The 20,643-nt window shown below is 46.3% G+C and overlaps 1 protein-coding gene across 1 annotated transcript in view; it reads right to left on the bottom strand.

Moving 5' to 3' along the window:
• LOC138577383 (mast cell protease 1A-like) overlaps positions 1-16,212 on the bottom strand; it is an 85,549-nt gene extending 69,337 nt beyond the window's left edge. The window contains exons 1-3 of the mRNA XM_069649623.1: positions 16,080-16,212; positions 8,154-8,310; positions 5,951-6,089 (exon numbers count right to left, since the gene is read on the bottom strand). Coding sequence (XP_069505724.1) covers positions 5,951-6,089; positions 8,154-8,310; positions 16,080-16,125 — 342 coding nt within the window. The 5' untranslated portion in view covers positions 16,126-16,212. The remainder of the gene's footprint in view (positions 1-5,950; positions 6,090-8,153; positions 8,311-16,079) is intronic.
• Positions 16,213-20,643: the final 4,431 nt, after the last annotated feature.

The following is a 20,643-nucleotide window of genomic DNA, read 5'->3' as shown; positions in this document are numbered from 1 at the left end:
CACCCCCTTCCTGTCCGCCACATGACCCCAGACCCCAGATGACCCCACATGTCCTGCTTCAGCATCTGCACCAGCATTGGATTGTCATGCTACCACAGATGCTGGAGATCCCTATGGGGTCTGCATACTTTATACAGCAGCATAAAGAAGGCGGACCCCATAATGATCTATTGCACATGCTCCCTGCCATGCAAGCATGGCATGGAGCGTGTCCATTTACAATTAAAGGAGGGTTCAATTTCAATTGGGAACACTGATTGTCGGCGCTCATATACAAAAGTAAACAATAGCCTGGCATGCCTTCATGCCAGGCAGCGTTCACTCATTTTGCACTGCAGAGTGCAAATGTGAAGGGAAAAAAGGCGGCATAGATGCTTCTACGGTGGCTTTTGCCCTTTCCATTTGCACCCCACAGTGCAAAGGATGAAAATGTGGTGGTGGGGAGCCGCTGACGTCACGGTGTAAATGTAACAGCTCCCAGCCATCAAATGACAATTTTTGGCAACATGAGCCCCTATGTCTTGGATGTCAATTCCAGCTCTAATTCATTTGGCTAAGTTTCTTCCCAATGTAAGTTTTCAGAGGCTTGAACAATCTTCACATATACCTGGTGAAGGAGCAAGGCTGATATCTGTCCCTAAGGAATGGGAGGATAGAGAAGACCTCGGGTATGGAAAATTGGTGCATGGCCCCGAATAGAGAGGGGCCTTTGCCCACGCATGGCCACATATGTGCGTGGAATTCCTTTTTTATCATTTACTTCCTAATAGTTCAAAAAAGCTCTACTCTCCAACCCAGTGGCACAGACACATCCCTCTAGTCTGGACCGGAGAAAAGGGGCTTAAGGCCAGATTCATGGAATATTTGCGTGGTTCAAAGTGAAGCCGACACAAACCCTGATTCATGGAGCCGTGCAAAGTGTATTGAAGCAGAGCAAAGTCCGGGCAAAGTCAGCGCAGTCATTTTTGCAGCATGCGCCAAAAATACACTTCGCACGGTTGCATGAATCAGGGTTCGTGTCGGCAGTGCAAAATCACTTTTCAGCAGTGCAAATTCACTTTGAACCGGGCAAATATTCCATGAATCGGGCCGGTCTAGGAGTACAGGACTCACTAGCTTGGGCAACTTGCACTGTCGCTGTAATGCTCTGATGCTGTGCATGCTTAGTCGCAGTGGCATAACAGGGGCCCCCGCAGCTCCCGCGGTGCGGGGGGCACCCACACCCCAGCAGCAACATCAGTGCACAGTGTGCATTCAGACTTCAGCCAGGGAGAGAGCCGGCGACACCGTATAACCCAGAGAGACAGTGGCTGGCCCTCTGTCTCAGCTGGGTCTCACAGTGCCGTCGGGGTGCAGCACTAGTCCTCTGCACTAGTGGCAATGCTGTACAGCAGTTGCCCATGGAGCCGCCTGGGCTGGCAGCAGGTGAAGTTAGGCAGGCCGGCGCAGTGCACTCATACAGTTGCCTAATGCCTTCTCTTTCACTGCGCACGCGCAGCTATGGGAAGCCCTGACTCGGCACGAGCTCTTAGAGTAGAGAGTGTGCTGCACCCTGACACCACGCACCAGCTGACCACAGACAGAGGGTTATTTGTCGGACATTCGAATTTGCCGCGAATCATCTAAGGCTTCAGTTCGGGAGGTTGTGAGTGACTCGGTACTTCGCAAGGTAAGTTGTTTTTATTTTAAATTGTGCTTGTGTTGTGTAAGTAACTTTTTGTGCGCACACGCCCTCTGTGCGGCCAGGGCCCTAGGGGCATGCCACAACATGGGCCATAAACACGCCTAAGGCCATCCACGGATGCAGACCAGACGCACCTTTAGGGAGATGTGTGTCCCCAAGTGGCCAGGTTGCCTGATGCTGCTAGCCATCCAGTATCTCTCCAAACCACCATAGCACTTTCCCCACAGGACTTTTAAACGCCTTTTATCCAGTACTTTTTGGCTGGCCGTGGAGTTGTAGAATTTATGGGGTATGGGGTTGCGGGGGTTGGTAGAACTTGGGGCTTAATGGGCCGACCTCATATGAAAATGTCGTAAAACTGATGAAAGTTCCATCGCAATGGAATGCCATAGATCGAGGTATCTGGAGGCATCATCCCAGCAGCATGCGTGCGCGCGCGCATGCACAGGCCTTACTTGGTGTGATGAGCACCGTGCATCGTACGAAGGGGCAGCCTCCTGAGGACTGTGTGATCTCTGCTGACTGCGATGCGTTCGGAATATGCAAAGAAAGGAATGCATATTCCAAATGCATGCAACAAGACGCGCTGGCGTCACACACCCACATATTTCCCCTCATGCTTTGTGGTGACAGCCTTTCAAGTGGGGCAATTCATAAGCAATGGCTCACTTAACAAGCCATAGTATTATACAGTATGTGCCTAACATTTCATTGTTAAGAAATGAAAGTTACGTGAGGAATTTCTATTCACCAGGCCTGCACAAGTGTCAGTTAGCTGATCAAACCTATGCAAAAGAGAATTAACGTGCCACACAGAAAAGTTGAAAACTATTTTCTTTATTTTCATGTCTCTTTATTTGACACGCCAAAACTTTTTTTGTATATCACTTTTAGTTACATATGACCCATCCCTGTGATGGTTAACTGTCATTTTCTTGCTTAAGTATTCTAGTAGCTGCTTTGGGACATGGACTAAATGCATCAGTTTAGCAACAAAGGTCTTTTAATTTCCTAAACAAGCCAGCCACTGCCGAGTGCACACCAGATGTCACCTCGATACGGCTTGGCACCTTGATTAGGAAAGCAGAGTTCACCATGCAGAAAGTAGTCTACGGCAAATCAATGCAGGCATAGCAAATTTGGCAGCGATGATTTGTGCGCTGCCCAAGCCACCACCCTGTTGCTTAATGGTGTCTATGTGGTACTGCTCCCTTATGTAACAGTACACATACCTGTTTTCTGATGTGCCCAATGTCCATACAATAGCACACTGGAATGTTTTGTGTATGTGGCTCTGACGAGCATGCCATACTGTGCCCACACTTAAACACATAAAGCAATCATAGAAGTGCCTCACATTGAACATCCACTAGGCCAAACGCCCATCTACACTGCCACACCATGATTTTCACTAGCTGCAGGCCAGCACTAATAAGAGATGCTAATGCCAGCTCTGTAAGAGCATGGGCCTGCTCTTTTTTGCTGAAATATCCCCTGATGCCTGCAGTAGTGGCTGAGGGACGGTGGACCCTTTACCATGCATTAGAAGGCTTTACCATGAAGCCGGTTTTGTTTAAAACGCTTCATCAGCTTATTACTGGTAAGGCTAAAGTTTGTAAGAGGTACAATCCTTTCTGTGTAGCCTTTCTGTGCATTGTTTATTGGGTCTCTTATGCGGTATCCTGTCCTGTCTGTAGATATATTTTTCTAAAGATGTTTCTTTGTTGGGGTTGGACATGCTCACACTGAGACCCAGCACTTCGTCCTCTAAAGTTCTTCAGAAACAAGAAGCAAAAGAGCCCTTGTACCCCATTTGAGTCGCTGATGTTGCAGCCATTTAATACTCGCATCCAAAAACGTAAGCTGTCTAAATGAGCATGTATGGTTCATGGTTACAAACATTTTAATGTTAGGGTGAGTATTGTGAACCATGATGAGAGCACCAAGCCATGCATCGGTTATGAATTTAGAGATTCACACATGCAATCCTTTTATCACAGACTTGTTTATCCAATATAAAGATCTCTGATCACTGTTATAGTCCTGAAATGTTCTGTGATTTAATGCAACGCATACATGAATCCTCATTGGTCCTATTTGTTCCATTTCCCACTCTCAGATAGGTATTTTGAAAGAGTACAATAATAGTGTGCCAGACTGTCCATCTTGGAATAACCTACTATCATAATTCATATGGTTAGTCTAATATTGCCCCTTGCAAAACACAAGTGAGGTGGTACGAATAGAACACCTGCAACACAGGGCCAGTGGTCAGTGGGCCCTCAGACCCCGGTAGACTGCTCACACCGCAGTGTGCCAGTACTGACAGTTTGAAAATGCATTCAGGCAAGGCCTTCCCTAAAAACAGGTGACAGAAAAAAAACATTTACTTGGGCAGCAACAGCTGTGTTTTCACATTACAATTCTTCTGTAAAGTACTGGAATTACAATGTAATGAAACCAGCTTCATTTATATTAAAATGATTAATTCATATTGAGGAGGGGTTTTTTGTCACACAACAGGTGTATGTAGTTTGGGAGTGATGTGAGCCAGTCAGGGCGCATTCTGATGTTTTGCCATGGGCACCAAGTTGGCTAGAAACTGCCCTGGATAAGATGGAGAGGTTTATGTGCACACATCCCTCGTATAGGGGCCCTTCGTCTATTTGGTGGTATTCAGTGTTCTCTTCTTATCACCTGCCTTTTACCCTGCTGCAGGGGAATAGGCAGGTTACGGCTGGCAGCCTTGGTGTGTGAGGGATGGAGCCTCGGGCTATCCTCACAGAGCCTAACGGGGGAGCACGGTTTGCTTGGGAGAAAAAAGGGAACAGCCTTTCAGCTTTGCTGCTTTGTCTACAAAGCAACAGCCTGGCTGTAGCATGAGAGCCACTAAGGGATGGCGCAGACTGAAAAGTTATCAGTTGCATGCAAATCCCTTATGTCTCAAAGCACAGTGAGGGATCCGGCGAGGGAGGGGTGATATGAAAGGAAAGTGGGAGCAGAGAAGAAGGAAGTGTTAAAGACGTTTTTATTACAACAGCAGCACATGCAAAGTTCCAATTAAACCTTTCAGATAACTTGTTTGAAGTTGGTGGGAATGGCCATAGTCATTATCATGGGCAATTGCAGTGAATGGGTGGGTACAATAAAAAGAAACACCTACCAGCGTTGTGTCCCTCATATCTCACCTCCCACCTATGTATTCAAATTCAATAGTTTGGGCTTGTAGATGTCTCTTTGGCACAACCGGATAGTGAAAAATAAAAATGGGCCTCACATTTACATAGCTTACTACTGCCATACACATTGGATATTTGCAAAGCGAATTGGTCAGGTTGTGTAAAGGAAGAGGGCATTTTTTTATAAAGTCCCACAGAAAAAAAAAATGTTATCCTTTACATTTGCAAAACAAGGCTTATTGACTTTACCAATTCTTGCTATATATATGGGGTACTGAAGTGAATTCCCACTGCTTCCATCACGGCCCGATTGCAATTCCAAATGTCCAATACTTGATTTGGGATAATTACTATATTGTGTTACTGACAAGCAGAAACATATATTTTATAATATTTGACTTCGATCACTATACTCTGATTTGGGGCTTGTTATCTTTATCACTTCTTTATATATATTTGCTTAGTTTGTATAGGTCGTAGGATAACATAAGTATTGCATTATATTCTGACTGTGCTATGCATTAGATACAATACATTGTACATTAATTGAGAGCAATGTTTACGAAATAAAAGTAAGAATGTTGTACTTGAGTGCAGATGCTCGTCAAGGTATGAGTGGGAGGAATGGCTATGAGTGGAGCATAAATATACAAGTGGAGCAAATGTGTATGGGTGGGGCATAGGGTGATGGACGTGGTCTAAATCAGTGGGCGGGGCATACCCGTGTCAGGCGGAGGTTAGGGGGGCCCCCATTGGGAGGTCTCGCAGGGGGGGACCCCACATTTTGTGTTACGCCACCGCGTAGTCGCTGATGTTTTATGAATAGCTAGCGTTAAAGAACACCATTTTCCTCTTATCTTAGGAAAGATATTCATGAAGGGGAAGAAATAGTTTGCAATCACTCTCTGTCCAGAGGTGCTTCTTAAACAGTGCATCGTTCAGCCCCTCCACACTGTGCATGGAACATGTCCTGCAAAATGATTTTGAGCAGCTGGTCGCCCAAATACTGGCTTAGCCTTGCTGGACCCCACCACTCCCATTTCCCTGGTAGTGCTCCCTCTCACACACTGTAGGCGGACGTCTGTACCTTCAACAGCACAATGTCATTCTCGTAGCTTCTTTTATTGTAGTTGCTGAAGTAAGGCGTGACTTTCTCGAATGTCTGCCAACATGGCTCCGGCTTCTTCCAGTTCTGCACTCCAAGGACCACACGTATGTCGCTGAGGCTGAGGGGGCAAACACAGTGGAGGATCATGACAGTGGCAAATCCATTTTGAGCACAAGCGCACAGCAGAAGGGCTTCATGGCGTGAGTCATGTGTGCCTGCATTGACCTCACCAGCACCCGGGTTCAGCAATGCGCAACGGGAGCCTTGACCACAGAATTGGGGTGTTGAAATGCTGACAAAGTATTTCTATGTCTTTTCTCTCACTGCTTTTGTAACATAGGACTTCAGCAGAAGTCTCAACCAATGTTGAATGACATATGTGACAGACTCTATTCTATGACCAGTTGCAGCTTCTAACAGGTGTTAATGTTTGGTAATTTGCGCTGTAATGTGACTTGTCCATTTGAAAACCCATTGTCCCCTTTTCAATCTGTGCCTACATCAAAGTATGGTGCAAGCTGTTGTCAAGCAATGACTGAAAACAGGTGACTATTGCACTTTTGCCGGTGTGTGTCTTTATATCTTAAAGTAGGACAACCCATTGGGAAATGTACGGTAATGCCATGTTATCCCATGTCATGTGTGACATAACCAGCCACTCCTCGTTTCGGCTCTCTTCATTTTGCATTTAGGTGCTTTTAGGTCTGCGTTCATAATGCATCCCAACTCCTCTCTTTCCTTCCCATGTTCCCTCCCTGTTGCCCTGTGGGTGCTTTGAAACACAATGTACTTGCTGTATAAGCGCCTTGCAAATGCGCAATAAATAAATAAATGAAGGAAAAAAATGCAGGTACTGTGCAAGAATGCAAAATGATATGTGCTGAAAAATATGGCTTGACAGCTGTTTCGCCACTGCTGCTTCTCACTGGTGGTGTGAGGTGAGAACTGTGGGCAGTGGCTTGCTGGCGTTACAAGCTTTCATTGGACGTTTGAAATCCTATACTCAGGAGTCATGCCATGCTACCTCACAGGCGGATTATTGGTGTGCAGCAAAACATACTGCCAATGAAGTGGGGTTATCGCATAGGACCAGTGGACCTCCCAAGAACTCCAGAGATATGCAGAGATCTGTGCGCACCCTGAACATGTCTAATTGAATTACGGCAGAGCTGCAGCGGAGTGAGTCTAAGATGGCTATATGCAATGATGTGAAACAGCAGCACTATTGTCTACATTGTGTCTCAGGAGGATAGCTCAGTGGCAATGCGCCCGCCTTGGAAACAAGACATCCGAAGCAACACAGGTTCCATCCCCGGGTCCGCGCTTAGGAACTATATGCAACTAAGACATATTTCTGTAACAGCGCCTCGATGCCCCTGGGCTGTGTTCGCGCTTTAAACATGCGAATAAATAAATACACGGAGGGGGTTCCTGGCATCTAATGGCTGTACATTGGAATGTAAGGCTGGACCTGGGAATATGAAGGTGTTCCGGGCATATTTGTTAAAGTGTCAGCTGCGGGTATGGTGGTGCATTGGAATAGGGGACTAGTAAATGATAGTTTGTCATGAAAACCAAGGGGCACAGGGTGATCACTCAGAATGCCCTTTGTTGTTGTCCTTTGGGCCCACATAAACACAATGGTGTTTATCTCATAATTGGCCATGGCACTTACAGTAGCTCCCGGTCTCAGTGTGGCAATGGCTTTCGTTTAGAAGGGAGCTGACAATAAGGAAAGGGTAGACCATTGGCTACACCCCTGGAGGCGGCTGCAGAGAGCAGTGGAATTGACACCTGGTTGCCAGTGAAAGTTTGGGCCTAATAGTGGCTGTTGCTACTGTGAAAGGAGACCCAGGGGCACGTGATGGGCAATGTAATTGAAGGGGCTCATTTTCAATCAAATAGACACAGACAATTGGTGTAAATGAGTCCTGTGTCTACAAAGGTGACCTTAACTTCTGAGGCCCTTCCAGCTCAGGCAGTGATCAAGCAAGTGGCGCGATCTAGCTCAGGAATCTGCAAGCTTTGGCTCTCCAGAATGTAATGTAGGGTAATCGGGTGATTATCTTTGACATGTCATTTCCTTTGAATGCATGGTAGCGCTGGGGCAGATTAGGACCCCCATAATAATGAATGGGAGTGGAAGAGAAGCCCCCACGTGGTCTTAAAAACAAAGTCTTACTCCGAAATGCAATGTGCAGCGGTCATCACAAATCTTTTGTGCACGAGGAATCCACCGCAGACCTGTTTGTTCTCTTCTTTAGACCACAGGCAGGCCATCCAGGGTTTGGAGTGGGGGGGTGCAATGTGCCCCCCAACGATCTCTCCTTGGTGCACTCCTAAACGCGAGAGACAGAGAGAGAGAGAGAGAGAGAGAGGGGAGAGGGGTGATATTGCATGATACATCCATGCTGACTCAGGCATCATAAAGGCTCACCACTCTTGCTTGCTTTTTTGCTTCCCGCCAGGGTAGGATCCAGCTTGGAAGTAGTGGCGGGAGAACTATGGACTAAGTCCTGTTTGCTTTCTGTTTTTTTGATGGAGCAATTGGATTCGGCCAATCTGTGGTCAAAAGAAAGGATCAAGCCCTAACCAGACAACTCCACACACAACTCTGGCAATACCAGCACAGTCTAGAGCAGTGGCAGCTGATGAATCTGTAAAGTAAATGCTTGTAAAAGATGCCTCTGACAAGGCCCAAGCTAGCACTCCTGAACTAATACAGCAACGGTTTGGAGACATTTCCCCTGGTTTCAGAATAATAAGTTGAAATCATGCATTTTGCAGCAAATAATTCAGAAAATAATGGGCAATAATCCATAGAACGTAAAACTGGTTCTGCAGGGCAATACATGAAACATTCCAGTAAATGTCAGTTCGCCTTCAGTGCACAGAGGTATTTTACAACACATGGTAATGCTGATTGTTGCCAAAGAAAAGCCATGAGGCCTATCTGAACAATTTTTGCAAGCATTGCCCTAATTCCCAAATCAGATCGAGGCCTGTACCCATTTCATGGCATTTCTGTCCAAGGATAGTAATACGTACGGCTGGTTTCAGAAATACTTGCATTTCCACTGTAAACCCCGTTGTTATTCTGCTATTGCCCACACAAAACTTGAGGTATGTCTCAACATTATGTGACTGCGCTGAACCACATTCATGCTGCTAGTTCCCAAATAAAATCCTGCAATCTGTCTCGCGCCCCCAGAAATGCATCAAGTCACTGTCAGTGCTAACAAAGTGTGACTTTTCCCCGACACACACGCACAGATATGCATGCACATATGTTATTTGCTGAAAGCACGCATGCCAACAAACACATTTTTTTAACATACGTTTTTCTTTTTTACGAGTCTATGCGGCAGAATGGTTAATAATTTGACACCTGAAATTGGAAAACCTGAGAGCTCCTTAAAATGTCCTGTGTGTCTTGCATAGTTCAAGATTTAGACGAAAGCACTTACCTTCTTGTTTTGCAATTTTCACATCAATCAGGCACTAGATTTAAAAAGAGCTGAGACCTTTGCGATCAAAGAGTGACCCCTACATTGTTTGCCATGTCTGTTGTGGTCATTAAACTTCTTCCTCTTAGAGGTGCTTCACTAAACACAAAGTGAGTGGTCAGGCTTCCTATCTTGGCTCTCCTGCTTTTCTGACCTGAGAACTCTTCCTGGTACTGTTATTTTTTTTTATTTTTCGTGTGCGCATTGAGGCCTGTGGGCCTGATGCGCTATATAAGAAATACATAATAATGAAAAAGACAAGTCTGAAAAAAAGGATTTGCCACCCAGGAGCCCTGATGCAGGAGCCGCTTGGGCGCTTCTTGCCATCCACAGGGCCTCCTGATGGATATTGCAAAGGCAGCATCTGGAGAAGAAAATTCTGAACTGCCCCAAAACTTTGTGTTTCTCTCTAAGGTGGAGCCTGGGTTTGGGCCAGCTGCCCCCCACTCCACCTCCCTGCACTCCCATTTGGTACGCCATTGCATCCAGTCTTGCACATTCCTGGATTCAAGACAAAAGTAAACCCTTCCAGAAAGTAAGACATAGATGAACCCCACCTGGAAGTAAGACACAAGTGACCTGCACCTCAAAGGTCAGACACAAGCGACACCCACCAGGAAGGAGGACACAACCCCCCCCCACTTAGAAGTAAGACATAAGTGACCTCAAAAGGTTGTTTATTAGAGGAAATCCAGTCCATAATGATCAAATGGACCACTTATTGCCCTGAAGTCCACAAAGTAACATTCAAGTTGCATGAAATGTATGGACTGAGTCACACCTGTTTGTTAAGCCCAATTTATGTTTGTCTTTAATGCATTTTAATGATTTTTGTTTTCGCTTTCGATTAATAATTAAAAAAGGCACTGTAATATATTGTGCAGCAGTACCGTGAATAAAGCATAGGACATACACAGGTCATTAAAGTCCCCAGAATGTTATGAAATATCTACGTTGGAGGTTGGGGGTGAGGAACAGTGAAGGAAAAGAAACTGATATAAGGACCTTTATATCTCACATGGATGGAGGTGACCCCAACTTTCCCTTAAATTGGTACATTGTCCTAAAATCTCTCTCAAATGGAGAGCATTGACTTCAAAATACTCCTTAAATTGATAGATCAAAGATCTAACTCGCCCTCAATCTACCAGAAAAGGACCCCATAAATACATGTATAGGGCATGGAAGCAATTGACCCAGAAACCTCCCTGCAATGACTATTGCAGAGTCACGTCCTTTCATCTGTGCTATTTTCTTCAGTCTACTTTTTCTGTTTAAGGTTTCTTTCCTTTAATATTTTTTTCTGAGTGAAGATCTCCACGCCCCATAGCCACCAACCTGCTTACCTCTACCTCTCCATCAAAGAAACACTGATGCAAAGACACGTAACCCCATTTTACCTCCTTCCCTCTCCCAAGTCCCAATCCTTATATTATGAGGACATAAAAAGCAGTGCACCAGACATTGCCAAAACAGTCCGACTACCTTTCCAGTGCACACATGTATTCATCATATAACGTCCTTTCATCGACGGTCCGAATGTCAATGTTTTTTTACGAGTATTTTTTACTGAAAAAACTCATCGAAATATATACGGGGTTGGGAAAGTGTATATAAGGGGTTTGGGTTTGGAAAAAGTTTAAAAAAAACAATAGGGGATGAAGGCTGGGGGGGACCCCCCAAAAATAAAAAATAAAAAAGAAACAATTTTGATGAGTTTTTTCGGGAAAAAATACTCGTACCAAGACCATTGAAATTCCAACCATCGGTGAAATGACATAGAACCGTATTCATTTATTCACTAGACAAAAAATATAAATTGTTGTAGGAGAGAAAGACAAACAAACATAGATTCTCCACCATATAAACATTCTAGTCATTGCGGGTCATTTATACCAAGGACGTTTCTTTATCTCTTTCTTATTCGTCACACCAGCATGAAAATCTCAAGCTGGAGTAAAACCAACTCGTTTTTTAAGCTGGAGGGCAAAGGGGAGACGGAAACATAACTCATGCTTCCATATCTTCATCTACACAAGACTGCAGCAACCTGGACTGCAATCATGGCTCTCCTTCAATATCGGGAGATGATCACTGCTCACCACAACATCAAGGATGCAAGGTAAGCCCCCTTGGGTTTCCTCAGCTGTGTGCACGATCGCTCTGTTAATTTCGAGAAACATGCTAATCCTGCCCACTGATTGTGTGTTTTCAGTGTTGTGTATTGCCAAAATACTTCTTTCCCTGTGTGCACCTGTTTCTGGTGCATATTCACTCTACCTGCTATGCCTGTTGGTACGAGCAGGTCACTGCAAGATGGCCGCCCGCACCTTTTCGCACATCAGAGTCCCTGGTCTCTATACCTGCTTCCCTAATTGGGTGAGCCCTACCTTTACATGGGCCTATCCAGAAGCTGGCAGGCTTGGCCGGCCTTCCTATCAAGGCCCACTCCTGGCCCCAGCCTCTATCAGCAATCTTCACTGCCTATTTCCATAAGACTGCAGCACCATGGACAGCAATCACTGCTCTCCCTCGACATCGGGAGATGATCACTGCTCGCTGCCACATCAAGGATGCAAGGTAAGCCCCCTTGGTCTTCCTCAGCTGTGCGCACGATCGTGCTGTTAATTTCGAGAAAAAATGCTCATCCTGCCCACTGAGCGTGTGTTTTCAGTGCTGTGTATTGCCAAAATACTTCTTTCCCTGTGAGCCGCCTGCAACTTTTCGCACACCAGAGTCCATGGTCTCTGTACCTGCTTCCCTGATTGGGTGAGCCCTATCTTCACATGGGCCTATCCAGAAGCCGGCAGGCTTGGCCAGCCCTCCTATGAAGGCCCACTCCTAAGGCCCCTGTCTGCTCCCTGTCTGCTACAGGTATGCAATGGTCGCCTGTGTCTGAATCCTCCCCCCATCCCCTCTATGGTTTGCCTGTGTCTGAATGCTCCCCCCAGAAACCCCTATGGTCACCTATGTTTGAATGCTCACCCCACCCCCTATGGTTGCCTGTGTCTGAATGCTCCCCCCAGGCTCCCTATGGTCACCTGTGCTGAATGCTCAGGCGACCATAGGGTCTGAATGCTCCCCCATCTCCCCCCTATGATCGCCTGTGTCTGAATGTTCCCCCCACCCCCCTATGGTCACCTGTGTCTGAATGCTCCCCCAAGCCCCCTAAGGTCGCCTGTGTCTGAATGCTCCCCCACCCCCTCATGGTCGCTTGTAGCTGAATGCTCCACCCACTCTTTGGTCGCCTGTGTCTGAATGCCCCCCCCACACCCCCTATGGTCACCTGTGGCTGCTGCCGTCCTTCAAGACGGGGCTGTGCATCATGTCTGTGCCACTTATATTGACCTTCTGCACTGTATGCTGATGCCGCCCTTCTAGATGGGGCTGTGCATCATGTCTGTGCCACATATATTGACTTTCTTCATTGTTCGCTGATGCCGCCCTTCAAGATGCAGCTCTGCATCATATCTGTGACACATATATTTACTTTCTGCATTGTGTGCAGATGCCGCTCTTCAAGATGGGGCTGTGCATCATGTCTGTGCCACTTATTTTGACTTTCTGCATTGTATGCTGATGCCGCCCTTCAAGATGTGGCTGTGCATCATTTCTGTGCCACTTATTTTGACTTTCTGCATTGTATGCTGATGCCACCCTTCAAGATGGGGCTGTGCATCATGTCTGTGCCACTTATTTTGACTTTCTGCATTGTATGCTGATGCCGCCCTTCAAGATGGGGCTGTGCATCATGTCTGTCCACATATATTGACTTTCTGCATTGTATGCTGATGCCACCCTTCAAGATGGGGCTTTGCATCATGTCTGTTCCATATATATTGACTTTCTGCATTATATGTCGATGCCGCCCTTCAAAGGGGGTCAGGCAAACTGTATGTCTTTGCTAGCAATTCCGTAACCAAGATTTCTCACAAGCACTTCTGTAACTAAGTAAGCCTTCTTAACAGTGCTACGATGCCCCAAGGGAGTTGTGCGCTTTACAAATGCAAATAAATAAATAGATAAATAAATAAAATAAGTATGGGACAGGGAGGTTTTATTGCAGGAGATTTTGTCGAAGCCAAATCCTTTGAATTATTTTGGCCGAATTTGGCTGTAAACATAAGTGGGCAGTGGGTAAGGTAATAATTAAGGTGGGTGGGGACAAGGAGATTTGCTGGGGGTGTCTCCGCTGCACACATTTGCAGCCATGCCTTTTAAAGTTCTAGAGCTCGGAGTATTTTAGAAACTTCCATTCAGGGGCGCAAACATGTACACATGCGTATGAAACACGACGACTCAGATATTCACAATCAGGTACATTATTTAACATAAATAGTTTTGTTTAATATAACCCACTCTCTTTACATAGTCCAGTAGCTTCAGCGGACTGTTTAGATTATGTCTTATTATTAAACGAGCCAATAAACCTAATTTTCTCCATCTCTAAAGGATGAGATGCTGAGTGAAGCCTGTCGTTATTCTTGTACCTATAAATTGTACATTGCTCACAGAAGGTGCATAGAAGTCATGTGTATTGTCAGGGGGTTTAAGTGGGCTGGGGCTGGCTGGGGCCAAGACCCGGCAGTCTCCATGGCCCAGCCCTGACTAGCCCCAGCCATAAAGACCCCTCAGGCAGGCTGTGTAACGGAAATGCTGCACGGTTACACAGCAAGGGGGCCTCTTGTTGGGAGCGTGGCCTAAGTATGCACTTAGGCTACGAGCCCTAACGAGAGCCCACCCTCAGTTAAGTATGCCACTTAAGGCGCTGTATTGCCCTAGGTATCTAAACAAATCTCCTTAGCTGTGAAACGATCTCACTTCCTACTCCTTCCTCCTTCCTACTTCCTCTCCTGCCTCCCACCACCAATGTATGTATTTATGCATTTATAGCAGCGCACGTAGCCCGGGAGCATCTATGTGCTAGCTATAGAAAACCGGCAGACAATGATGATAGGAAAGTAGCAGGTTAGATGAAAAAGTGGCTTTTCAGTTTCTTTCTGAATGTCTGGTAGGAAGGTTCAGCCCGCAGGTGGGGGACCTGCAGGAGGGGGGGGGGGGCGGGAGAGCTTGTTCCAGAGGCTGGTAGCCCGGACTGGGAAACTGCCAATCACCAAGCCTGCCCACTTCTCTGTCAGCACTTTGAGGCAGCCTTATAGTGGTAGTTCAATCCAGCATGATTATGTCCTCAATCGTTTATTCTCATTATAGGGTCATACAGATGAATGTGGAAACCGGGTGGTGCACACAGATCTCTACGGCAGGTGCACTCACCCACTGAATGATCTTATTGCAATTGGCATTTTACTGTATCGCTGAACCCTTCAGTGCTGCAGGTTACAGGGGATAACATTTGCCTCGAAAGATGGTTTTGTGAAATGGAGGTTAAAGAAAAGCATCTGCTGCTGGTACATTAAACCGCAGAAGGGGTGATAACAAGTTTACAGGCAGTGGAAAACATACAGGAGCTCATTTTGGAGACCCCAAGAGCGTAAATGGAGAGTCTATGGCACTCAATCTAGGTTTGCTGGTATCCTGGCATTAAATCTGCCAGAATACCGGCAAACGGATTTACCGATACCGCCACTCGGTGCAGTGGAAGGTCCACCAGATTATGAGTGGCGGCAGCAGGTGTGACTCCCCATTGGATGGAGTCCCATTGGACTCCATGGGGGATTTTGCTGGGCAGGTGGGCGGAATGACCTCCAACTCTTAGCTGGAGGTCATTCCGCGACTCCACCAGCAAACTCAGTTGGTCAACTTTTATTAAGCCCCATGTCCTAACACCTCCATTCACGCTCTGGGGGATTTTCATTGTTTTTGAAGGTGGAGGGTGGGCACGTAACGGGAGTTAGGTTTCCGCCTTCCCTTTCTTGGCGTGAAACCAACGATTTCCCATTTAAACTGCCTGCTTTTTAAAAGCAGGCGACTTCCATAGGAAATGATTGTAAACGCTGCCTACCACTTGTACAGGGCAAGTGGCGTCTCCTCTATTTTCACTGCTGAGTGCAAATAGAGAAGTGTAAAGGGGCTTCCACTATCTCTCGACACTTATATAAGACTGCCCCAAAGTGCCTACAGAGAAGAAGAGGGCAAAGTATGAAAATTACTCGGAGGGGGCCTGTTTGCACGTAAGTGCTCACTTTTGGCAATTTACGAATTTTACAAAATGAGCTCCTTATTTCTGAATACCACAAATTTTACCACTTTGCCAAACTAAGAGTTTCGTTATTGAATGCAATGCCACATACGATTACAAGGAATTTCCAGCTGAGTAACTGAAGGTCTGCATGGCTCAGAATCTTGTGGACGCTTCACGTTACTGTATGCCTAAAGCATGTTTATGGCATGTGGTAATGCTAATTCCGTGTAAAGAGAAACTTGGGGTCCCGCCCCAAGCTTTCTCCCCGGCTTTGCTTGTCAGTGTCTTGTCTGCTGCGACTGTACAAGTCTCGGTTTATCCAATGTCACCACAGGATGACTTGTGTTTCCAGCTCCAAGAACTTGGCTGCAAGCTCCAGGTTGAGGTGACTTCTAGAGCACCCACCCCCTTTGGAAGTGTTAGTGAGAGTCCCATGACCCGTCACTCATGGAGTACTCACCTGCCTGCACCCCTACGAGGACTGTCATCAGGAGCAGCGCCCACATTTCGTCTTCTTGCGGTAGTTCACTCTTGTTCCACCAGCCGGCTGCTTTCCTACCCCCTGAGAGGATCCTTGCCCCAGCCCTGCTACTTTTATACCCACGTCGAGGTGGGAAGGCGCTGCTGTGTACGAACGCTTCAACCTCGGGGGCGGTCCACATTGTTGGAAATGCTTTCTTTGACAGTCAGCATAATTTCAACTTTTTTTCCTCTTCCTATAAATCGCGTTTGCGCTGTTATCTGATGTTGCCGATCACAGCTGATGAGTGATATGTGGTGTGCACTAGGAGCCCAGGCCCCTTTCATTCTAACGCTGCGTGCTCCTGTGTTTTTTGCGCTTTTGGAATAAGTTGTGTCAATTTTCCTACATTGTGAAAAACATCAAAATGGACCGTACTTTAGGAAACAGTTTGAGTTTAAAAAAAGCCTTATCATGTTAACGGAAATACTTATTTTGAAATATTGCTTGATAAGTACATTTTGTAACCAAGGGCTCATTACAAGTATTGCGGTGGGTGAACAATTGGCGGTAAATAAGCAGTAATTTGCCTGTGGAATTTCCACCAAAAATGCCCCATTGAGTCCAATGGACAAAAAAAAACTGCGGTTAGCTCCGCCACCTGTAATCTGGCGGTAATTCCGCCAGACAAAGTGGCAGTTGGACGGTATTCCGTCGGATTTACCGCCACAATACTGCCCAACTCCTAATGAGGGCCTCACCAACATGACGAATACAAAGATGAAATTGTGATTTGCCTTTGCGCACTACATTGGTTCTGAAATAAATGATGTTCCCAGAACTAGAGAATGTTTCCACCTCTGCTTGCTCTTGGGCAGGAGCGTGGGGAGGATTACACAGACAACATTTTGTCGCCAGCAAAAAACAAAATCGCACAGTACAGTACTAAATGCTGACATGTTACTGTGAGTTATGCACAGGCCTCTTTGGTGGATGGTCAATACCCAGAGAATCTTCTCTGGACTGAAACCCGTGTCCTTCATCTCACTACAGAACTCTGCAACTGCCGCTGAACCCACAGAGCTGTCCTGTTCAAATCCCACACGAAACCTGCAGATTACGCCCAGCTCAGTACCCAATGAACAGACTGAAGAAACCTGTTTGTAACCTGCAGGCCACACGTTATAATGTTTGTCAGATAGCTCAGTGTCTTGCATGCCCGTTTCAGAGATCTATGCGCAACCTGCAAGTAACTCAAACCGTATAAGATTGCTCTGTGGGTTGAGTGTCACTTGCACTTATACACGAGGATAATTCAAGTATAGAATTCAAGCACTTCACGTCTTTTGCAGTGGTCGAAGTGTACGAAAAGAAGTAGTTGAACTATGGCCTGCCCCCGTGCCCTCAAACCCCATCACCACGCCCTCTTGCACGCACCATACAAACCCCTAAACAAATGCTCGTCCTGTTTAAGGGAGCGTTCAGTGGTTTCAACTTCTTCCACAGAACGGTTTCTTTTTAAAATAAGAAGAACGGTTTCTTTTTAAAATAAAAGTATAGGAACAGTAAAACCTAATTTTAAAAAGTACAGGAGCTCCGCTCCCACCCACTTCGACCACTGGTCTTTTGCAGAAAAAAAACTGGGGGACTGATGCTAGGAAGCATTGGCCCGAGAAAGCCACTGGCAGAAGGCATGAACTGTAGTTACGGCAATCCTCATATCTAGTTTGCGCTTGATGGTGTGCATGTGGTGGGATTTTGGCAAACAGGCAGCACATGTCCGCTCTATGAGTGTATGTTACGCACATGCAACATACATCGAAGTGAATACGCCAAGGAACATACAGAGAAACTGGGTCTGAAAAGGGAAAGAATCACGCAAAACAGTGAAAAATACATGCACAAGAAGTCCAAACACCACAAAAGTTAACGTAGGCCGAGGGCAGGTTATATTTTCAGGACAAACAACAATAGTTTGGTGTTTGGTACCAAAATAAAAGACAAACATTGAAGCTTTTACACAAACTAACAATGCACACAACTAATTAAAAACACTAAAGCCCTGCCTATGTTAAGGAAACTCAGATAATGTAGACTTTGAAAGCAACTTTGCCCTTTTGGTGAAGACATAGGTTCAGACAATTGATTTTAGCAGCAAATGTCAAAATTACTTACACATGTCTTGGAAAGGAAAAGAGTGGAAGCTTATAAGACATTAGGGTGCTTTATGGTGGGCCGAGTTAGTCACATTGTTCCAGTGGCAAGTCGGCATCACGTCGGCTTCAAGATGGGCCTCAGTGCGGATCAAGTCTGTGCTCGACATGGGTCGAGTGGAAGGGTCCCAACAGTTTGAGTCAGGACGAAACGATGCATCCGCTGGGTCCAGTTGGCATTTGAGATGGGTGAGTAGATGGGTTTCAATGAGTCGAGGTGACTTTCGAGTCACCTCAAGACAATGCTTCTGTTGGCTTGAGTTGGTGCTTGGAATGAGACGAGTCGGGTGTTTACACAGCAATGAACTGGTGGTTGACTCACAGCAGTGATCCGTTTCACTGGTTCAAGTAGGCGTCGAGACAGCTTGACAAAGCAGGTTTGCAATTTGAAGTTCTTAGCGTGCCTAAAGCAGCACCACGGGTCCTGTAGAGTCGAAGTGAGTCGCGCGCAGTCAAGCCAAATCAAAGATATTTTGAGGCAGTAAACGGGGCTCTGAGCTGCTTCTGGACTTCAGAGCTGCTAAGAGGGTCCAACTAAGGTTCTCCAGGGAAATTATGAGTCCTTTGTTCCACACTTCCACTCCAGGAAGATTGTATGGCACCTACAGGGATCTTTCACCTCCAGTGAGCATGATCCTGGTTCCAGCGCACAGGCAGCAGAGAGGCCTTGGTCCACAGCAGTATCACCCCGAATGTGCCCGTGAGGTGGGTAGGGAGAAGAGCATTCCTATTCCTTCAAAGCTCCCCTTTTCACTTCTATGGCAGATGGCTTTGGAATAGACTGTATCCTCAACAGAGTTCCAGGCCAATTCTTCTTGTCTATAAATTCTGAATCCTCTAAGGGCTGGCCCTCCCCTTTCTTAAAGGTAAAATGCTATAGCAGATTAGATCAAAGCAAGCCAGTTGTCAGGTATCCAACCAAGCCTGCTATAATGTGTCTTTTGCCTTTTAATGTCATACAGAGTATTTTGTATGCAGGAGATCGGGCAGGAGCAGGAGGTTTTGGGAGCCCTAGTAGAATCCAAGATGGTGGAAGCCCTCTCTTGGTCTAAGCCACTCCTCCGGTCTAATCTGACTCCACCCATTTCCCAGGTCTTTCTACTTCTACTTAAAAAGGACTCCATTAATCAGTACCCTGGCGTGAGAGTGTCTATGTTATGTTAGGTCTGTCTGTGAAGCATCCGTTCCAAGGGCCCCTCCTGAGGAGGATTCCTGTGCCCTGGAGAAAGGAGCAGCCTCCGGTGCAGGGTCCCCTATGGCTGTTGTAGATACAGCAAGGCCAGACTGCTAGTACACATCAGCCCTGTCATGACTGAGAACCCCTCGTCACTAAGCTGACAGCAACATGACATCGAGGTTGCTGTGCCAGAATAATTGTGTTATCCCAGTAGCAACTATGTCATGACCAGCCATTGCTAATTATTATTATTACTATTATTAGCGTATTTATAGAGCATAGACCTAGCTCCAGGAAGCAACAGAAGGTGAAGTGCACATTGAGGAAAACAGAGACACGAGGGAGCTGGGGGCTACCAATGGGGGAGAGTGAGGGAGGACAATTTGAGAGGAAGGGATCTATCTACAAGCAACCAGGGGAGGAAACGGGGGAGCAGATCTCCCAGTCTCAGATGTGTTGGGGAGTGGAGGGTGTGTAGATTTAGCTGCTAGGAAACAGCACTGCCTTAAAGAGAAGTGTTTTGGTCTCCTTCCATAAATGTGGAAGCGAAAGGCAGAGTCTCGCGTTGATGGGGAGGAGGTTCCAGTGTCTGGAGCATAGACAGAGAAGGCCTGCCTACTGGTTCTTTCTTTCCTGACCTGGTGGAGTTCACGTCTTCACATTGCTTTACCTCTGGTCCATCATAGTCCTCTGGAGAAACTGAGCTTCTCAGCAAGGTGTTATGGGGATTTGAGGGCAATGGCCTGCTCAATGATGCAGTAGGATTTAAAGGTGATACATGTTTACAGAGGAAGTCAGTGCAGTTTGCTGAAGGTTGGGTGATCTGATCGAATTTGTATAGTCGTTTCATGAGTCATGCTTCAGCATGTAGATCACATCTTCGGGCTACTAGGGTGGTCGCCCAGAAGGCCTTCCAGGTGTGCACTGCCACCATCCGGGTGGGAGAAGACCATGACATGGACAGTAGATCTGAAGATGATTTTTGTGATGAAGGGCTTGATTTTGTACAAGTTGGTACCATGCCATTTGTGTCTTCCTTGCTATGTGCTCCTTGAGGTTCAAGTGTCTGTAGATGCAGAACCCAAGGGAGGTTCATAGCAGGGAGACAGGTCTGGATGTCAGGGTGTTCGGCATTGATGGTCAGCAGTAGGAATTTGCTCTTGAAGGGATTGAG

Source organism: Ambystoma mexicanum, chromosome 1p, assembly GCF_040938575.1.
Source record: "Ambystoma mexicanum isolate Mex_15411 chromosome 1p, UKY_AmexF1_1, whole genome shotgun sequence".
NCBI lineage: Eukaryota > Metazoa > Chordata > Amphibia > Caudata > Ambystomatidae > Ambystoma > Ambystoma mexicanum.
Note: the sequence above shows the minus strand (reverse complement) of the source record. Positions and strands in the feature narration are given on the sequence as shown.